Source organism: Pelophylax lessonae (genome assembly GCF_965119305.1).
Source record: "Pelophylax lessonae genome assembly, chromosome: 2".
Classification (NCBI taxonomy): Eukaryota; Metazoa; Chordata; class Amphibia; order Anura; family Ranidae; genus Pelophylax; species Pelophylax lessonae.
The window spans coordinates 665,210,772-665,232,970 of NC_138769.1; the positions used below are offsets into that span (position 1 = coordinate 665,210,772).

Here is a 22,199-nt window from a genome sequence, read left to right on the forward strand (position 1 = left end):
ATAGGGTTTTTCTATTTCGCGGATTTTCACTATTCGTGGCTGGGAGGGGGGTTTACTGTAATGATTTTTCAATGGTGCCATTCACACTATGCATTTACTTGTGTTTAGAGAAAATAGATTTTTGTGTGTCCTGGATTTGATTAGAAATATATATGTATATATATTTCTATACATATATTTTATATATATATATATATATATATATATATATATAAATATATAGAATATGTATATGGTGTAAGTTCATCTAAGACTGCCTAAACCTGCTGTAAAGCAAGAACATCCAAACGTAGGACAAAGTGATCTGGGAAGAATAAATGTTGTTTATACCTCACAGATGAGTGCCACTGTGCATAAGGCCTAAGTAGTTTAGTTTATGCCAGCTGAGTTACAGTCTATGGCAGCATACATTGTAACTGAATTGGCATAACAAATGTAACGTGCACCTGTGTTCAAACTAGACACATTACCATTTATATATTCATAAGAAGCTTTAAAGCAAGCCATCCCTGACCTCTCTAGCGGCATGTGATTCATTTTAAAAGATCTCCGGTAATAATTTTAAAAGATCTCACCAAGGACTCTAAAAGGCCCTTTTACACCATTTGCATTGGGATGCACTGTGCAATGTTCCCCAGCACAATCCCAACGCAAAGACAAGGACATTTGCTTTGTTTCCTATGGTGTCAGTTCACAACATGGATGATGTGCCTTTAAAAAAAAACATACTGCACACAGTACTTTTATTTTATTTTTTTAAGTCCTTTCACTGGAATAGGTCGTGTTTGGCCATTGAATGTGACATGGGGTATCCATTTTGCAGCAGGCACCAAGTAAAGCATTATGGTTAAGACCATGTGTAAATGAGGACTAAAAGCAAGGAAACACCTGCTGTATGTTTACATTAGAAGCTGGTAGACTGCCAATTCTGCTGCAATAAAAATAGCTAAAGTTCCTAAACCTCTGCTAAAGTTTACGTTACCCCAACATTTCATTTTGATGTGTGCATGTTGTACCATGAACTTGCATTAAAAGGTATCCTGTTCTCTTTGTATCGCATCCTTGGTTTGAAATACTTGGTGATCCTGTCAGTCCCTCTGCTTTCCTATTTCAAATTGACCACGCTATGTATAGAAGCACATCCTTCCCAGTGGGGTCAGTTTTCTGACTGTATTGGGAGAATAGCCTGCTTGTCCACCAAAGGTCAAACTTTGGGTTAATGTGTCACAAATAATCTTGTGAGTCAAGAATAGCTACAGCGCTTGCTAATGGTACTATGTGCAATATTCAAATAAATAATTTATATATAAATAACTTGTGTGGATAAGTTAATGTGCAAACAATTAAAGTCTCACAATTGAAAGTATGAATAAATAAATCAAAAGGTCGCATAAATGTATGCAATATACATGTGGGTATTCCAGTGTTAAACCATACAATACTGCAATGATCAATAAATATGACAATAGTGCAATATTTTTATAAAAATAAAAAAGAAATGGTTAATTAAATAGAGTGCAATTGATTGAAAGTCCATCAACATTAGGGACAATGGTTAGTAGAGTCCAAATGATTTCTTTTTTTTTTTTTTTTTTTTTTTTTTTTTTTTTCCCAAACAGTTTATTAAGGTAAAAAGCATACATAGTACAAAAAAGATCAAGGCAGTAATGGGCATTTGACAAAGCCCACAAAAATGAGCAAGTACAAAAGTGATATACAGGTAAGCAGTACAATGCACGTGAGGGACAATAAGAAAACATAGGCAAACCCATAAAGTGACATATAGCACTAAGGTGCAAAAATAGAGAGCTCGTGGGAGTGCCAAGGGAATATGGGTCTATTGGAAGGGTTCGTTGGGTAGAGCACCCTCCCACCTGGTGGGAACCGGAATATGAGGGTTACCTGTAAGAAAACCTAGTGGTTCCCCCAAACCCGACACCCCTTAAAGGGAGCTACCTGTGTCAGAGAGTGGGGGATCCACCGCAGAAGAGTGAGGAATCCGGTATGGACATCTCTGAACCAAATGATTTCTTATTATGAAAATCTTCCAGTTCTTAAATCAAAGTGCAGGTGCTCTGTGCTTAAATTATCCCATAGACTCGTGACTTTAGGTGGCATGGGTTCCTTTTTCCAGTGATATTGTAAAGATGGATCACTTACTAGAAGTAATGGGTCTTATGTGCCATATAGCACTGAGACCGATCACGCTTGTAGGCCCTCAGAGCTAAGATGGATTCCCTTGTGCCGCTCCTTCAATGGGGTAAAGGATGGCTTCCTCCTCCCCTTTTTCCTCTCATCAGTATGGGCCAGGGTATGCAAAGAAAGAATGCTCCAATAGTGTAGTACAATTAAAATAATTTATTCCCCATCCATGGGTATAAAAACGGCATCAAAATACAGGCTCTGTGACATACAACTGCTATCATGCAGAGTGGCGAGCAGAGTGTTCCGGCTTGCGTTCCAGCTGCGTGGTTACGTCATGCCGTGCGTTCCAAAACTGACGCGTTTCGTCACTTCCTGTGACATTTATTTGCTCTATTGTCATATTTATTGATCATTGCACTATTGTATGGTTTAACACTGGAATACCAACCTGTATATTGCATACATTTATGCAACCTTTTGATTTATTTATTCATACTTTCAATTGTGACACTTTAAGTTATTTATATATAAATTATTTGTTTATTTGAATATTGCACATAGTACCATTAGCAAGCGCTATAGCTAGTCTTGATTCACAAGACTATTTGTAACACATTATGTTGTCAAAAGTATTGGGACACCTGCCTTTACATGCACATAAACTTTAGTGGCATCCCAGTCTGTAGGGTTCAATATTGAGTTGGCACACCCTTTGCAGCTATAACAGATTCATCTCTTCTGAGAAGGCTGTCCACAAGGATTAGAAGTGTGTCTATGGGAATGTTACCATTCTTCCAGAAGCACATTTAGCATGTTTAGCACTGATTACTGTAGTAATGTCACTGGTCCCTCCAAAAGTGTCAAAAATGTCAGTTAGGGGTCCGATCTGTCCACCGTAATGTCGCAGTCCCGCTAAAAATCGCAGATCGCCGCCATAAATAAATAAAAATGATGTCACTGGTCACCCTAAAAGTGTAAAAAATGTCAGTTAGGGGTCCGATATGTCCGCCACAATGTCGCAGTCCCGCTAAAAATTGCAGATCGCCGCCATAAATAAATAAAAATGACATAAATCTTTCCCCTAGTTTGTAGACGCAATACCCTTTGCGCAAACCAATCAAAATACACTTATTGCGATTTTTTTTTTTTGCCAAAAATATGTAGCAAAATACAAATTGGCCTAAAAGGATGAAAAATTTAGATTTTTACATTTTTTTTGGGAATGTTATATAACAGAAAGTGAAAAATGTTTTTTTTTCTTCAGAATTATCGCTCTTTTTTTGTTTATAGCGCAAAAAATAAAAATCGCAGCGGTGATCAAACCACTGTTCGAGTTCGGTAAAGGGGGATGAGAAATCTTCAAGTTGTGCGAAATTCCCTGGGGGGACCAATGCGATCTTGGCTCATGGAATGTCTTATAGCGTATCCTGTAGAATGGAAATGGATCAGGATACCTGTCTAGCACTTAGTGAGGAGAAGGTCTTGGTACTTAGATTCTCTGGTTCTTAGACCGCAAAATGGGAGATAGCGAGGGGAGTCACCAGGGGCTGACTGGCAACTTTCAGACCAGGGGGCAAGTACAAACCAGAGGCCCATGGTACAGAAACTTGGCCCCCGTCCCTCTCTCCCTCTTCCCAAGCCTCCTCCTGACCCCCATTCCAGGCTGAAGCTCCACTCCAGGTACTCGCTATTCACCGGCCGAATTTGGTTTCCCGACCTGGCCAGCAGGGGCAGTTGGGGGGAGCTGGGACAGTTCAGTTGGGGCTGGCCAGAGGAGGAGAGTCTCCAGTGGGGCATAAAACCGGCCTTTGCTTAGACACAGCTTACTACTACACCATCCATGCTGGGGGAAGGGCTGCGCTCTGTCCTTGTTTACATCCCGCACTCAGTAGGTCAGCGGTGGACTTTTTACTTCTCTTCACCAGGAATCTTGTAGGCATGTCTGTGGCAGAAGTGGTGCAACCTTTTTATGGGGCATCAGAGTGGCCCCGGGGGCAATTGCCCCCCTTGCCCAGTCCTCCTCTGGGAGTCACTAAATGCGGTAACAGGCAGAAATGATTGAAGGCAAAAAAAAAAAAACAGAAAAAAAAGAAACATGTTAGTTAGAGCCATCATGGCATGCTCTCCTATGTGCTGGGGAGGCCATTGGGCTGCTACTTTTCCTGTTCCTGGGGTTTGCCAAAGTAGGCAAGCGTGGGGATGTTGACCTTCAGCGAGGAATATGAAATTATTTACAGACTGGTATGGTGCGGCCCGTCTCATCCTTGGTATACAGAAGGTGCTGTACCAGTCTGGTAGGTTGAGAGGTAGATTCAATGTTTCACAAGGGTCTTAGATCTTCAGGTACTCTTAGATTTACTGTGCGACCAAGATTAGAAGCAGAAAAGCAGAATGGGAATTTCCATCTGTATTGTATACCTTTAGTGTGCAGTATATCAAGTAGTGGGTGCAAATCTCTTCTGTTTTAAAAAGTAATGGCGGTAAAGGTCCTGGAATATTTTAATTTCTGTTCCCTGGTATAAGAGACTATGGCTGTCTCTTGCTCTCCTAAAATCTCCTTCAGTCTAAATTTGACCAGGCAACAAACCATGTCTCTAGGGGGGTCAGTTTATCTTCCTCTGGGTTTGAGAGCTCTATGGAGGCATTCGCATTAAATTGGGGATTCAGGTGGTCTGCCAAGGAGGTCATTAAAGATTGCATAGGTTGGTTGGCTTTGAACGTTTCAGGGAGGCCTCTAATTCGCAGATTGTGGCGTCTGCCACAATTATCCAGATCCTCTAGATGTCTATGTAGCTCTCTAAGCTGTAGACTGTGTGCGTCTGATGTCTGTTGAATCTACTGAATGGCTGAGTCATGGCAGGCTGCTGTATCTTCTAGCTCAGGGATTCCCAAACTACGGCCCTACAGTTGTTCAGGAACTACAATTCCCATCATCCTTAGTCATGTATGTGAATTTCAGAGTTTTACAATGCCTCATGGGATGTGTAGTTCTGCAACAGCTGCAGGGCCGTAGTTTGGGAATCCCTGTTCTAGCTCATCCATCTGTATGGCTATGGAGTGAATATCATGTCTGAGGTCAGAAATTGCTGCTGCTGCTAGTGTCTTTGATGTCTGCAGGTATTGATTTTAGATCACCCAGGTTGAGTGGTTGGGCGGCCGGCGTACATGTAGCCCGAGATTGTGGGCAGCTTCTGCTCGGGGGACAGATGCTTGACCAATGCGCGGATCGAGTGGAGGCTTGAGACGAAGCCGCGGCCTCACATGGCTGGGTCTGGAAGATTTCCTGGATGTTGCGACTCAGCTGCATCCCTGTATCTCGGGGGGATTGGGAAGGATTCTGCATTGTTTTCCCCATACTGTTATTGGGTTTAGGCTCCAGCTAAGCTGTTTGCAGGACCTCTGAAGACGAGAGCATGGAGATTAGGCAGCCATCTCGTCTCCGCACCAAACCACCCCCCCACCCCCAAATTTGATAATTTTCTGCTATTTTTGGGAGAAGTTTATTTGGTTTATTTATTTTTGATACCTTGAGATTAGAATTAGATGCACTAAACCATTTTATTATGTGTGTATGTTGCGGAGTGCTGTATTTTCTGGGGAGTGTTCCTCTTGCTCTTTATTTTGGTATACGTTTAAAGGGTGTTATTACAGCAGCACATGGGTATATTTGTGGAGTATATTCTGTTAATAAATTCACCTGAGACCTTTTTTTGATCCTAGTGCAGAGTGGGATCAGTCTTTAGTTCACTATAATACTTAGAGTGATATACATTTGTTTTTTTCTTAAAATAAAAAAAGATTGAATACTTCCCTGCTCTGTGCAACGATATTGAGTGTTCACTTCCTCTTCGGTGTCCCCTGCCAGCGCTGGCCGCTTCTTTATCCTCCAATTGCCCCCTCTGCAAGTTGGGTGCATAGGGGGCACCTGTGTAGGCTTGCATGAAAGAGTAATGCCCCTTTTGTTAGGAAAGAAAAAACAATCCCCTCTGGGTGATCAATGTACATTGCAAGGATTTAACAAATATTGTTCTAGATTCCTTTGTTTTGTTGGAGTGATTTAATTTATCAATCAGCTGCTTGCAGGGTTCTCACGTAATTTCCCTTTGGGAGTGTCTCACAAAAAATTATGTTTTTGTTGCAGGGAATGCCCACAATCTGACTTGAATCTTAGTGCAGACTTCTGAGAAAATCAGTGAGCCAATCACACAAACAGGAAATTACATTTCTGGGGGCGTTCTGTACACCAACTATGGCCACCAGGTTGCCATATTGCATTGCATTTCACAGAAAATTCAGCGCTGCAAATTGAAAAGGAAACTTTATTTCTGAAAAGCAATAACTACAATATGGCTTGTCGTGGTTGTATATGCTATAATATTTTTATTTATTCACTGCTGTTTTTTTTCCTCTACAAAAGTGGTTACTCTTTAAGTTAAAAGAACCTCAATTTTCCTCCATAATCCTGACTTTTGCAGCACAAAGATGCCAGTGTGGCCAGTTCAGCTAGCCTCTGTCAGTACCTCCTATCTGTCCCTCTGGATACCATTCTGAGTTTTGACATAAAAATCCCAAAAACCAGTTTAAAAAATCAATATATCTTGTGCAGAAATCTCAAATCTCCCGTGTTGGTCTGTTCTAACAGCCCATTATGATTTCCACTGAGCCGGAATAGAGTGTAAAGAGGCAAGACTGCTAGGTTGATTACACTGTTTAGGGGTCTTTACTATGGGTCAGATGACAGTGGGGTCACATTAGAGTTAATTTAGAGTATGGAGACCTTAAGATCAGTACAAAAAGCCAGTACAGAAAGCTGCAGTGTATTACAAAGGTAGATAGGTAGGCGGTTGTGTTTGCAGCAATATTAGGAATATACACAATGTGATTTAGAGGTGCATCTCAAAAAATGTGAATATTTTAAAGTAAATTTATTTCAGTAGTTCAATTTAAGAAGTGAAACTCATATATTATATAGATTAATTACACACAGAGTAATATATTTCAAGAATTTCTTTTAATTTTGATGATTTTGGCTTGCAGCTAGTAAAAACCCAAAATTCAGTATCTCAGAAAATTAGAATATTACAAAACACCATTAAAAAAAAAAAGGATTTTTAGTGCAGAAATGTTGACTTATTGTAAAGTATGTCCAGTATAGTAGGTACTCAATACTTGGTCGGGGCTCCTTTTGCATAAATGACTGCATCAATGCGGCGTGGCATGGAGGCGACCAGCCTGTGGCACTGCTGAGGTGTTATGGAATCCCAAGTTGCGCTGATAGTGCCTTCAGCTTGTCTACATTGTTGGGTCTGGTGTCTCTCATCTTTCTCTTGACAATACCTCAAAGATTTTCTATGGGGTTTAGGTCAGGCGAGTTTGCTTGCTAATCAAGAACAGTGATACCATGATCATTAAATCACGTATTGGTACTTTTGGCAGTGTGGGGAAGGTGCCAAGTCCTGCTGGGAAATTAAACCAGCATCTCAATAAAGCTGGTCAGCAGAGGGAAGCATGAAGTGCTCTAGAATTTCCTGGGAGAGGGCTGCACTGACTTTGGACTTCATAAAACACAGTGGATGACATGGCTCCCCAAATCATCACAGGCTGTGGAAACTTCACATTGGACCCTATGCAACTTGGATTCTGTGCCTCTCCACTCTTCCTCCAGACTCTGGGACCTTGATTTACAAATTAAATTCAAAATTGTCCTTAATCCAAAAAGAGGACTTTGGACTACTGAGAAACAGTGCAGTCTTTTTTCTCCTTAGCCAAGATAAGAAGCTTCTGATGTTGTCTCTGGTTCAGGAGTGGCTTGACACAAGGAATTTGTGTGGTGGCTATTGAAGCACTGACACCAGCCGTAGTCCACTCCTAGTGAATCTCCCCCAAATTCTTAAATGGCATTTGCTTTACAATCCTCTCAAGGTTGCAGTTGATCCTGTTGCTTGTGCATATTTTTCTACCACACATTTTCCTTCCACTCAACTTTCCATTAATATGCTTGGATACAGCACTCTGTGAGCAGCTAGCTTCTTTAGCAATGACCTTTTGTGATTTACCCAGGAAACCTTTACAGGTTTTTTTAGTTAATTAGCTGATTAGAGTGTGACACCATGAGTCTACAATATTGAACTTTTTCACAATATTCTAATTTTCTAAAATACTGAATTTTGGATTTTTACTAGCTGTAAGCCATAATCATAAAGATTAAAATAAAGAAATTCTTGAAATATATCCCGCTGCGTGCAATAAATCTATACAATATGAGTTTCACTTTCTGAAATGAATTACTGAAATAACTTTTTGATGATATTCAAATTTTTTTTGAGATACACCTGTATGTTTATAACAGTTATGGGGAAAAAGGGTGTGGGCTAAGATTTTCCCAGATGACCCATGGAGCAAATCTGTGTATTGCCCATGCAGACTTCCTTTCCTCAGTTGATGAATACCCAGTGCCTTAGCAAATTAAATCTCATTCAAATAAGGTTTAAATCTACTGTATAAATTCAAGGGTAGCTGTCCCTGATAACCTTTAGCATAGAATGTCATTGCTGCTGACTAGGTTAGTAAAGGAATCATTTGGCCAGCATGTTTTACAGGCTTTTGCCAAAGAAATAAACGATTCTGGCCTGCAGAATCAAGCAACGACACCATTTTTTATTTTTTTTACTCCGATTACAGTGAGATTAGTTTGTAGCTTGAAGCTATAGACCGAATCAGGTTAGCATGAAATTGCTGCACAGATGAAATCCAGCACTTGTAGCATTACCAGTATGGGGCAATGGGTACTGGCCTGCATCTGGGAGATGAAAAGTGACACCGTGTTCTTGAAAAAAGGCCGTGCACGTTAATGGTTGTTGCTGCTGCAGCGTGAAAGATGGAATCATACCTCAGAAAATATTACCTCTTTTTTAGAGTAAAGATAACAATATATGTCAGGCCTGTGTAGTTTATTTGCTTATTATTTATCACATACAACCTTTGCTGAATGGAATTTTCACAGATCCTTATTTGCTAAGAATGTACCAGTTCTTGGGTCCCAGGATGGTTGGATGGATTAAACTACTCTACAACCACCCTACGGTGTCAGTGAAGGTTAATGGAGATCTGTCGCCACCCTTTGAAATGTTTAATGGGACAAGACAGGGGTGTCCGTTCCCGCCCCTCCTGTTTGTGCTGTCACTAGAATCATTACTTGCAACTATACGGAATAATGTAGATATCAGAGGGGTGAGGATCGGGGATGAGGAACATAAGATAGCAGCATATGCGGATGATCTGTTTTATGTAACTAATCCTAGAATCACATTACTAAATTTAATAATGAAGTTAAAAAAAATATGGAGAGTTGTCTAATCTAAAGATACCCCAATAAAGTCAGAAATTTTAAATTTAGATCTTACAGGAAGAATTACCTTTTGCATGGGGGAAAATAGAGTTTTCTTACCTTGGAATAAAATTAACACCCTCCATAGAGAAATGATATCACGCAAACTATATTCCATTATTAAATGAGATTAAAGGAGAACTAAAGAAAAATGGCTATAAGACCGCTATCTTGGATTGGACGAATAAACACTGTAAAGATGGTAATACTTCAGAAAATTTTATATACATTTCAGATGATGCCAATAGTACTTCCCCAGACATACTTTAAGATACAAAAAGCAATAATATCAAAGTTTGTATGGCAGAAAAAAAAAAAAAGAGAGTGCAGTACTCGGTGCTGAGTAAGGATAAAGCACATGGGGGATTAGCCGTTCCAGACATCAAAAGATAATATGACACTGTAGTACTAACACGGATGGTTGAGTGGACAAGGCCAAAAGCGATAGAAAATGGGTAAAAGTAGAAAACACATTAAGTAACATAGAATTAAATAAAAATCAATGGGTTCCACATATGTATAGAACACTAGATGAAAAAACTCCTGTATTAACCAAAAATGTTTTCTGTGTCTGGGACAGAATATCGGCAAGCAAAAATGGAGTGTAACTCCCCTTTAATTCCACTAACAGGTACATGTTTTTTCCCCAGGAAATAGGGCACTATTTGGGTATTGGGTCAAGAACACACAGTTAAAAGATATTACTAAAGAAGGAAAGATATGTTCATTACAAGAATTGATACACATGGGAGAATTGTTGAAATTAATTGAATGGAGATATTCACAGTTAAAGCATTTTTGTGTCAACCAGTTAGGTCAGAGGAAGACCTGAACCCATTTTGAACAACTTTGCAATAGTCAGGAGCCCGCTAAACATTGTATAGCACAGATTTATAAATACTAACGAGAAAAGCGGAGCTGAGAATACCTCCATTCATTGCAAAAAGGGAATTGGGTACTCAGTTACCTGGGCAACAACTAAATAAAATACGAGGCGCAGTACATAGTTTCTCGTTTGATATAAACAGCATAGAAATTAACTATAACTGTCTGACAAGGTGATAAATAACCCTGAATAAGGCACATAGATGTCAATCAGGAAAATCCCCTCTGTGCTGGAGAGGATGTAACACCATGGGCACTATGACCCACTTATGGCCAGAATGCCCAAGAGATTACTGGAAGGAGGTGCGACAATATATAGAAGAGATCACTGGAACAGAAATACTTGATGATCCGTGGCTCTCTCTTTTACATAGTACAAATAAAACAAGAAAACAATATAAAAGCACAGTGGTGCCATTCTTATTGAATGCAGTTAAAGGAGTAATACCAAAAAAAATGGTTAGATCCAGAAAGACCTACAATAAGGGAGTGGTTTAAAATAATCAATTATATATATATATTTATATATATCTATATATATTAAAATATTTGAGTATTCGAGAAGAAGATCAAGTAGAAAAGTTCTTTGGAATATGGGAAAAGTGGTTGGATTAAAAAAAAATTATAAAAATGTGGAAAATTATGTTAAGTCGTAGGAGCTCAGGGAGACGATGGGGAGATGAAACTCCCAGGGGGGGGGGGGGGGGGGATGGTCGAGAGGGATGTGGAGGATGAGGGTATGAGAATGGAAAACTGTTAATGAAATATGAATATTTTTTTATTTTTTCTGTGCTTTAAAATATCTTTAAATTAAATTAAATTTAAATAATAAAAAAAATAATAATGTACCAGTTCTTTAGCAAGGGGCAATACCCCATACAAACCACAAGGTGTAGACAAAAAATTGTTTTTATGGAGAAAGGCTTAAAGAGAAACTCTTAGCACATCAAATATGTAGTTATACAGTATCTACAAGGGGTAAAGCAATTTACCCTTGCTTTTAGGTTTGCAGTATGTATATAAATTGCATAATGCTTTTGAACTGCCATTTCCTTCTTGTGGGCAGTATAGGCAACTTATATACTATCTCTGTATGTATTCAGTGGCTGGCAGCATGTTGTATTAGCCAAAACACAGTGGGGAAAGGAAGTTGGCAGACTAGGGAACAGGCAGGGGGACTCCTGCACATAAACAAAAATTTTAATTTGTGTAGAAAAGGCTAGTCTTACGGTGCTATAGGAGGTGTACCACAGCACTGATGTGTGGCATAGTATGCCTCAATAAAGAATGCCATTCTCCTAAGAAGACGATACAGAATCCCAAACATCCTTAATTTAATAAACCTCTTTTTTCCCCAAAAAAACTTTTTTCCCAAAAAATGCTGGAGGTAGGGATCCTCAAGCGGGGCTTTTTAACATACAGTGAGTACAGAAAAGAATCACCCCCCCCCCCCCTAAAATAATCACATGTTGTTGCTTTATGGCCTGAAATGAAGACACCGTTTTTGTTTTATCCAGCTGTATTCACTCAGTGCAACCTATACATTCAAGTAAAAGATATAACACCAACATGTCAGAAAAAAAAAACATTCACTGAGTTGGAAAAAGGATCACCCCCCAACCCGTCTTAAAAATTACTTGAAAACTCATTCAGGTGTAACTAATCATCTTTGCAATGGCACACAAATCTATTTGACTTTCAACTATGATCAGCTGTGGTCATTTTGATTAGCTGAGCATGAAAAGAGCTTTCCTAGTGCAACTGAAGCAAACAATCAACTATGGGTGGCAAGGCACTGTCAAAAGATCTCCAGGATAAAGTTGTGGACAGGCACAAGTAAGATGGATACAAAAAAATTCCAGGGCTTTATCAATGCCTAGAAGCACAGTGACATATATTATTAGGAAGTGGAAGGTATTTGGTAAACACAGACCATCCCTGGATCAGAACGTTGCACCAAGCTGGATAAAAGAGCCAAGAGTAAACTGGTCAGAGAGACTACCAAGAGGCATACATCAATTCTGAAGCAGTTGCAGGATTTGGACAGAGAGTGGTCATTGTGTGCACGTGACAATACTAGCACAAATTCTCCACAAATGTGGCTTGTATGGGAGGGTTGCAAGAAAAAAGCCACTCAATAAAAACTTAAAAAATTATTTTGCTCTAAAATGTAAAGCAACTAACAAAAGCTGCACCCATGTATCATCCAAATACTTAGGATTAATAAAAACATATATACAAAATAGCGTGCGCTTCCTGATGAAAATTTTAGTATCCAATTCAGTGCAAAATGGACATGGAGTCTATAATAGAAGATTTGTTTAATTAGGAGTGGTGATTGAGTTTATGTCCTCGTTTGTGCTCTGTCCGTTTGACAGATGCCATCATTTTTTTTTCTTGATTTGGGGGAGTTTATTCTTCGCACAGCATCCCACGTTCATGCTCCCATTTCCACTAAGGACGCGCTCTAATGTGAAACGCGTTGGGCGGGGCCAGAACCTGTGACATAATTCTGTATGCCAGGTGTTGGCAAGGTGCTTGTCTTTGATCACATGTATCTGATTTTACTAATGCGAGTACCCTTCTACGTTTTTAATAAACATACACCTACCAGTATTGCGCTATGGGCCTCCTTTGTCTATCCTTCCCTATGATGGTTACATGATTTAATATGGTCTGGGGACAAGATAGTTGGAGTCATTTGATACCTGTGGCCTTGATCTATTTGACTGGATCCAGTGATCCGCAGGATACCTGGGGGTGTTAATTATATATATATATATATATATATATATATATATATATATATATGCTGGTTTGATCTCTGTAATCCTTCCGGTAAGAGGCTTTAGGGTGGTGGAGGGCACAAATTTGTGTTGGAATTCAGTACCTTTCAATCTGTTGGTGGAATTGTTTTTTTTCTTTTGCAAAACACTTTTGTGATTTATTACTTATATGGACTTTAATTTTTCACTTACAGTGCATCAGGAAAGTTTTCACAGCACTTCACTTTTTCCACATTTTTTTATGTTACATCCTTATTCCAAAATGGATTAAATTCATTATTTTCCTCAAAATTCTACAAACATTACCCCATAATGACAACGTGAAAGAAGTTTGTTTGAAATATTTCTAAATGTATTAAAAATAAAAAAACGGGGAAAAAAAATCCCTTGTACATAAGTATTCACAGCCTTGTTCAATGCTTTGTTGAAGCACCTTTGTCACCAATTCGAGCCTCAAGTCTTTTTGAGTATGATGCTACAAATTTGGCACACCTATTTTTGGGCAGTTTCTCCCATTCTTTGCAGGGCCTCTCAAGCTTCATCAGGTTGGATGAGGAGCATCTCCAGAGATGTTCAATTCTAGTCTCTGGCTGGGCCACTGAAGGTCATTTACAGAGTTGTCCTGTAGCCACTCCTTTGTTATCTTGGCTGTGTGCTTAAGATCATTGTCCTGTTGGACGATGAACCTTCGCCCCAGTCTGAGGTCCAGAGCGCTCTAGAGCAGTTTTTTTTTTATCACGGATGGCTCTGTACATTGCTGATTTCAACTTTCCCTCAATCCTGACTAGTCTCCCAGTTCCTACCACTGAAAAAAATCCCCAGAGCATTATGCTGCCACCACTATGCTTCACTAGTGATGGTATTGGACAGGTAATAAGCGGTGCCTAGTTTCCTACAGACATGACGCTTGCTATTTAAGCCAAAGAGTTCCATTTTTGTTTCATCAGACCAGAGAATTTTTTTTCTCATAGTCTGAGAGTCCTTTAGGTGCCTTTTGGCAAACTCCAGGCGGACTGTCATGTGCCTTTTAGTGAGGAGTGGCTTCCATCTGGCCACTCTTCCATACAGGCCTGATTCGTGGAGTACTTTAGATATGGTTGTTCTTCTGGAAGCTTCTCCTTTCTCCACAGAGAAACGCTGGAGCTCTATCAGAGGGACCTTGATCACCTCCCTGACTAAGGCCATTCTGCCCCAATCACTCAGTTTGGGCAGCCCACTCAAAGAAGAGTCCTGGTGGTTCAAAAGTTTTTACATTTAAGGATGATGGAGGACACTGTGCTCATTGGGACCTTCAATGCTGCAGAAATATTTCTGTTCCCTTCCCCAGATCTGTGCCTCCTTTCTCGGAGGTCTACAGACAATTCCTTGGACTTCGTGGCTTGGTTTGTGCTCTGACATTCACTGTTAACTGTGGGACCTTTATATAGACAGGTGTTTGCCTTTCCAAATCATGTCCAATCAACTGAATTTACCACAGCTTGACTCCAATCAAGTTGTAGAAACATCTCAAGGATGATCAGTGGAAACAGGATGCACTTGAGCTCAATTTGGAGTGTCATGGCAAAGGATGTGAATACTTATGTACATGTGATTTTTTTATTTTTTATAAATTTGCAAAGATTTCAAACAAACGCCTTTCACGTTGTCATTATAGGGTATTGTTTGTACAATTTTGAGGAGAATCATTTATTTATTTTCCATTGAATCCATTTAGGAATAAGGTGAATACTTTCCAGATTCACTGTATGTACAGTGCCTTGCCAAAGTATTCACCATCTTGGCATTTTTTGTGTATTGTTGCCTCGCAACCTGGAATTAGCATGGATTGTTTGAGGATTTGCATCATTTAATTTACAGAACATGCCCACAACTTTGAAGATGTTTTTTTTTTTTTTTATTGTGAAGCAAACAACAACAAAATAACAAAAAAACTCAATGTGCATAACTATTCACTCCCCTAAAGTCAATACTTTTATAGAGCCACCTTTTGCTGCAACCACAGCTCCAAGTCGCTTTGGATAAGTCTCTATGAGCTTACCACATATTACCACTTGAATTTTTGCCCATTCCTCCTTGCAAAACTGCTCCAGCTCCTTCAAGTTGGATGGTTTGCGCTTGTGAACAGCAATCTTTAAATCTGACCACAGATTTTCTATTGGATTGATGTCTGGACTTTGACTTTACATGTTTCCCCTTAAACCACTCAAGTGTTGCTTTAGCAGTGTGTTTGGGGTCATTGTCCTGCTGGAAGGTAAACCTCCGTCCTAGCCTCAAATCACGCACAGAGTGGTACGGGTTTTGCTCAAGAATTTCCCTGTATTTAGCACCATCCATCTTTATCTCAACTCTGACCAGTTTCCCAGTCCTGGCTGCTGAAAAACATCCCCAAAAGCATGATGCTGCCACCACCATGTTTCACTGTGGGGATAGTGTTCTTTGGGTGATGTGATGTGATGTGTTGGGTTGGGTTTGCACCAGACATAGCATTTTCTTTGATGGGCGCAAAGTTCAGTTTTAGTCTCATCAGACCAGAGCACCTTCCTCCAAACATTGTGGGAGTCTCCCACATGCCTTTTCGCAAACTCAAAATGTGCCATTTTGTTTTTTGCTGAAAGTAATGGCTTTCTTCTGGCCACTCTGCCATAAAGCCCAACTCTATGGAGTGTACAGCTTATTGTCATCCTATGTACAGATACTCCAGTCTCTGCTGTGGAACTCTGCAGCTCCTCTAGGGTTAATTTAGGCCTCTCTGATTTAATACCCTCCTTGCCCGGTCCGTGAGTTTTGGTGGGCGTCCGTCTCTTGGCAGGTTTGCTGTTGTGCCATGTTCTTTCCATTTGGTTATGATAGATTTTATGGTGCTCCTGGGGATCATCAAAGATTTGGATATCTTTTTTTATAACCTATCGCTGACTTGTACTTCTTAACAACATTGTCCCTTACTTGTCTGGAGTGTTGCAGCCTCTGAGGCCTTTCAAAAAAGGTGTGAATATGTAATGAAAGATCATGTGACACTTAGATTGCACACAGGTGGACATCATTTCACTAATTATGTGACTTCTGAAGGTAATTGGTTGCACGAGAGCTTTTTATGGGCTTCATAACAAAGGGGGTGAATACATACGCACATGCCAATTTTCTGTTTTCTATTGCTAAAAAAATAGTTTTATGTATATATTTTTCTCATTTCACTTCACCAACTTAGACTATTGTGCTCTGATCCATCACATAAAATTCAGATTAACAAAAAATTAAACTTAACCACTTTACCACCGGAGGATTTTCCTGCTAAAAGACCAGGGGTTTTTTTGCGATTTTTTACTGCGTGACTTTAACGGACAATCGCGCGGTCGTGCGACGCTGTACCTAAACAAATTTCACGTCCTTTTTTTCCCACAAACAGAGCTTTCTTTTGGTGGTATTTGATCACCTGTGCGATTTTTTGATCACGCGCTATAAACAAAAAAATAGCGTAATTTTTGCAAAAACAACAATATTTTTCACTTTTTTTTATATGAAATTCCCCCCAAAAAAAATGTAAAAATCAAATTTTTTTAAAATTTTCGGCCAATTTGTTTTACGCTACCTATGTTTGGTAAAAAAAATCGCAAAAAGCGTATTTTGATTGGTTTGCGCAAAAGTTATCGCGTTTACTAACAAAGGGAAAGATTTTTGTCATTTTTGGTGTTTTTTTTTTAACGAGTAATGGCGGCGATCTGCGATTTTTTTTGCGGTACTGCGACATTGCGGCGGACAGATCGGACCCTTGACTGACATTTTTGACACTTTTGGGGGTACCAGTGACATTACTGCAGTAATCAGTGCTATATATATGCACTGTTACTGCAAAAATTACACTGGCAGGGAAGGGGTTAACAGTATTGGACAGGGAGGGGTTAAGTGTGTCCTAGGGGCGTGTTTCTAACTGTGCAGGGACAGGTCTACTAGTGTAAAAACAAAGATCAACAGTTCTACATAGTAGAACTGTTTGATCTTCACTTTTACACAGGGAGAACTGACAGGCGGCTTGTTTACATAAGCCGCTCTGTCTTTCTCCCGCTGTACCGGCGATCGTAGTGTGACCGGCGGACATCGGGTCCGCCAGTCACACTCCCGCACTCCTCCGTGAACGAGCCGAGGCGGGCGCGCGCCTCAGCGGGCGCGCGCCCGCCCGCTATTGGCTCTGGAAGGAGTGACAGGCGAGCGACGTAGACCTATGTCACTCTGCCTGGCCGGGGCCGACTGCCGCAGTAAATATACTGTGCGCAGTCGGCAAGCGGTTAAGGCTGTAATGTAACCAAATAGGTAAAAAGTCAAGGGGGTGAATACTTTTGCAAGGCACTGTATGTGTTTACATTGATATTTTGTATGCACCTTTTGTATTTATTTACAATATTTTGCACTGTATTGGATACTCCTCAACAAAGGTCACGTGTAGTCACGGCTGAGATTTCCCAAAACGCACCTTGAAAATCTAAGGCCACATGGAAAAAGGTATTATGATGAGATGAGACTAAAATATAATTATTTGACCTCGACACCAAACGATATGTCTGGCAGAAATCCAATACAGCTCACCATATAACCAAATAACACCATTCCTAATGTAAAGCATGGAGGTGATAAAATATGAGGTTGTTTCCCAGCAGCAGGGACTGGAGCACTTGTCTGAATAGAAGGCAAAATGGATGGGGCAAAATATTGTTTCTTGAGGAAAAACATGCTGCCCTCTGCCAGAAAGTTGACAATGGGAAGAAGGTTTACCTTCCAACATGACAATGACCCAAAGCACACAGCAAAATGACTGCACAGTGATTGAAGGAGAAAAAGGTAAACTGTCCTTGCATGGCCTAGTCAGAGCTCAGACTTTAACCCTGCAGTCCACAAACGGTCACCATCAAATTTAACTGAACTTGAGCAGTTCTGCAAAGAAGAGTGGGCAAATTTTGCAAAGTTTAGATGTACAATGTTAGTAGAGATGTATCCTAACAGACTAAAGCCTATAAATAAAGCAAAAGGTGGTTCAACAAAATACTGACACAATGGGGTGATCCTTTTTCCAACTCGGTGATTCTGTTTTTGATTTTTTTTTTTCTGACATGTTTGTGTTATTTCTTTCACTTGGATGTTATAAGTTGCACTGGGTAAAAGCCGCTGGATAAAACAAAAACTGTGTTTGTCATTTCAGGCGGCAAAGCTGTATCTTAGGATTTTCTTCAGTGTCGTAAAAGACATAACCCTATAATGGAATGATGCTCCAGCTCCACTAGTCCCAGCTTTTTTTTTTATCTGCTTCATCATTACCTTATAGCCCCCAAAGCTTACAAAAACACAATTTTGATGCAGTTGATAAATTCAGCCTGGCTGTTTATCCCTGTGCTGTGGAAACAACCCTCTTCTCCAACTATAGCTATAAATGACATACGACAGATGGATGACTTTTCTAGTTCAAACAAGGGGAAAAAAATAGAAGTTCCACAAGACCTTGTTCTATTTGATAGATTTTTGCAACTCATTGGAACACAGAGATTACTTACACCCTCCAGGAGATGCTCCGTAACTATCACTTCCTACCAGTTGTGAGACATCTGGCTGAATCATAAGCAGAGCTGCTGTTAGAAATCATGGGGCCCCATATAGCCCTTCTGATGGGGCCCCCTAACCATGCCTACATCCTACCTATCCTCCCCGCGGGTGCAACAGAAAAGCAGCAATGACTTTATTCCCCCGAAACCCAAAAACGAAAAAAAGTCCCACCTCTTGGGCCCCTCTGTTCACCTGATGGGGTCTAGAGAAATGTAATTTAAGCCCTGGTAAGCAAGTAGGAATGAGCATAGCCCCCAACTGTCCCTGATTTTCAGGGACTGTCCCTGATTTGGAACAATGTCTCTCTTTCCTCCTCATTTGTCCCTCATTTTGGTCTGATCGATATAGTTATATATAAAATGCACTTTTTATCCTTCAAAAAGTGTTACCCAGTGCTAAACATCTCATCCAATTTATAAGTTGCTGCATTTTTAAATTTCAAAAGCTAATATAAAGGAATAGTAGTGGTTAAAAAAAAAAGCACTTGTGGGTTTAACAAATCCTTTTTTTTTTTATAATTCACCTTTAAGGGGGCATGGCAGGGGGTGTGTCCTATGCCTACATACTTTTGCTAATAGGTGTCTCTCGTTCCCATCTCAAAAAGTTGGGAGGTATGGGAAAGAGGGTGTGCTCTAGTAAAATCCATTTATTCATTTAGGTAGAAATTAACAATAAAGCTGCCCTGGGACCCCCTGTTTACCTGATGGGGCCTGGGCCCAGTACAACAGGACTGGTTGTACTGCTTTATCAGCAGCCCTGATCATAAGTCCATTTATAAGCTTCCTTTTTACCCCACTTCCATACCCCCCACCTGCCACTTTATTATTTATTTCCCTTCTTTTACCACCACCGCCTTAAGTAAGAAAAATTAGAAAAGGTGGGGGACATTGCAAGTGACACCTCTCGAGAAATCATTCAATAGTCCTAGCCCTACAAAATATATTCAACATGTCTCAGTGACTTGATTCATTGTAAAGCTTATTACATTGAAGTTTTCTAGCTCACATTGTCAAGATTGTGGTAACATTTCTACCATTGTACAACATATTGTGTGAACATGGAACCCATAATGTGTCTTCTGCAGATTTTTAAATAAATTATATACACTATAGACTTGCTTTGTGCAAACAAATTGAAGACATTGGTCTTCAATTTTCAGAAGAAAAATGCATGAGCCATTCAAAATTGCTTTATCAGCTGGTTACCTGCTAGTCATAATATAACCATGTTGATGTGCATTGTGAGAGAGAAATATATTTAGATTTCTTTATTTATTTGTTTAATTATATGGATTTTTTTGGACCTGCCTATCTTATTAAAGCTAGATAGCACAGAGGTCCAAATGTTTTTTATGTTGGCTTGAATTTTTATTTTTATTTGTTTTTGTTTTTTTTTTAGGTTTATATGTGTCTCCCCAACCATCTCTCTCTCACAGAGGGCCATTGTTTGATTGTGCCTCTACAGCACTGCATTGCTGCCACATTAGTGGATGAAGATATTTGGAATGAAATTCAGGTCAGTCATTTTTCTTCACTTTATACAGCACGGGATGTTGGGTTTAAAAGGAACTCCTGGCAGATCTAAAATACACAAATGAATGCAGCTCTTTAGAGCCGGTTCACACTGGGGCGATTTGTCAGGCGACCTGGTTGCCTGACAAGTCGCCGCGGGTCGCCTGCCATAGATTAGCACAGGACCCGTTCTAATAGGAGCGACACAAGTCGCTCCGACTTAGAAAAAGGGTCCTGAGCTACTTTGGGGCGACCTGGAGCGACCTGCATTGACTTCAATGATATGAAGTCCGTGCATGCCGCTCCGAGGTCGCGGTGCGAGCTGCGCACCGCGACTTCACAGGTCGCCCCGGCAAGTCGGGTCGCGCCTATGTGAACCGGCTCTTAACCTTTATTATTATTATTTTTTTTTAAATACTAATACAAGCAGTGTAAATACCCGATTTTGACTTGGTATCAATCCACATTACATCAGAATGCAGACTGGGAAAGGAAGAAGCAGCACAAGGAGCCATTCAGTTGAACTTTAGTGCTCATTTTACACAGTTAAATAGGTTGAAGAAAGACACAAGAAAAAAATAAATAAAAAACATCCAAATGCACGGTTCTAGACCCACAGTTGGTCTAAATAAGGCTAGATTCACATCTTCACTTCTGTGCGGCTGTGGGAATGCACATAAATCAGGGGTTTCCAAACTTTCTAGACAAAGGCCCAGTTTACTGTCCTTCAGTCTTTAAGGGGGGCAGTTTAAGTAAAACATGTCCTGCCGCCAGTGGCCCTAAACCATGCCACATCATTGGTATTAGGGGGAGTAATAGTGCTAAATCATTGGTATCAACGGGAAGAACAGTGCCCCATCATTGATGTTAATGGGAGAATTGAATGCGCCATCATTGGTATCAGTAAGAGGAATAGTGCCCCAGTGTCAGCGGCAGGAACTATGCCCCACTGTTGCGGACAATGGGGGTAATATACCCCAAGGGTTGGATAAAAGTAAGCAAAGTGTGGCATTTTGGACCACTGGTGTAAATCACACATGTTCCTGCAGCTACACACAAAATGCTGTGCTTTAAAGAAAGCAATTGGGGGTGTCATTACCTTTTAATGGCACCTATTATTAACCTAAAGCCTATTTCAAACAAAACTCAAAACTGTGGCACTAAATGTTTAAAGTGCTTAAAGTGTTTCAAACATGCTTGTAGGATTTCACACATTTAGTGCAAACAACATGAAACTAATTTTTTCAAAAAAACAATGAAAAAAGTCCAAAAGTGTCCTTGTAATAGGAGATGATCCCAGAAGTGTAATTACAGCACTCCACACCCATGTGAACACAGACCTACTTACCAGCAGATATGACCCCCTGCACAGAGGGTATATATAAGGCTCCACCAAAGACATGGGTGAGTGATGTCCAATAAGGATACCTCTGCAATCTCTCCAAGGAGACCAGCTCCCTACCACCAAGCACCGACTCCTCCGATCACCTCTCTGACTCTCCAACCCAGTATAAGACACAATGTTCAAAGAAGGGGAGCGCTGCCAGTAGTGTAAAATCATCAAGTATTGCACTCACATGTAACTCAACCAATACACAGCATTGTACTCATAACAAATTTCCAAGATGGCGGACAACTATCCAGCCTGTGTGATGACGTGTATATGTCCTAGCTTTGCCCAACACTTATCAATATAGGTGATGTCATCAGGGGCCAAATTCGATCTGATCCAGTGGAGGGAAAAATCCTTCTGGATTGCCCAGGAGGCAATCCGATATTTCCTGAATCAAAAATCTCTGGTATTACCTATAAATGGTAATATCCTGTTATATTTTGTGCATTTAGGAATGCATCCAGTTATTTTTTTAAGCAATCTACTGAGCCAGCCAGAACTAGTTT

General features: G+C 40.2%; 1 protein-coding gene across 1 annotated transcript in view; it reads left to right on the forward strand.

The window, feature by feature from the left end:
* CWF19L2 (CWF19 like cell cycle control factor 2) overlaps positions 1 to 22,199 on the forward strand; it is a 410,652-nt gene that overhangs the window by 338,793 nt on the left and 49,660 nt on the right. Inside the window, exon 14 of the mRNA XM_082245347.1 lies at positions 20,188 to 20,304. Within this exon, the coding sequence (XP_082101473.1) occupies positions 20,188 to 20,304 (117 nt within the window). The remainder of the gene's footprint in view (positions 1 to 20,187; positions 20,305 to 22,199) is intronic.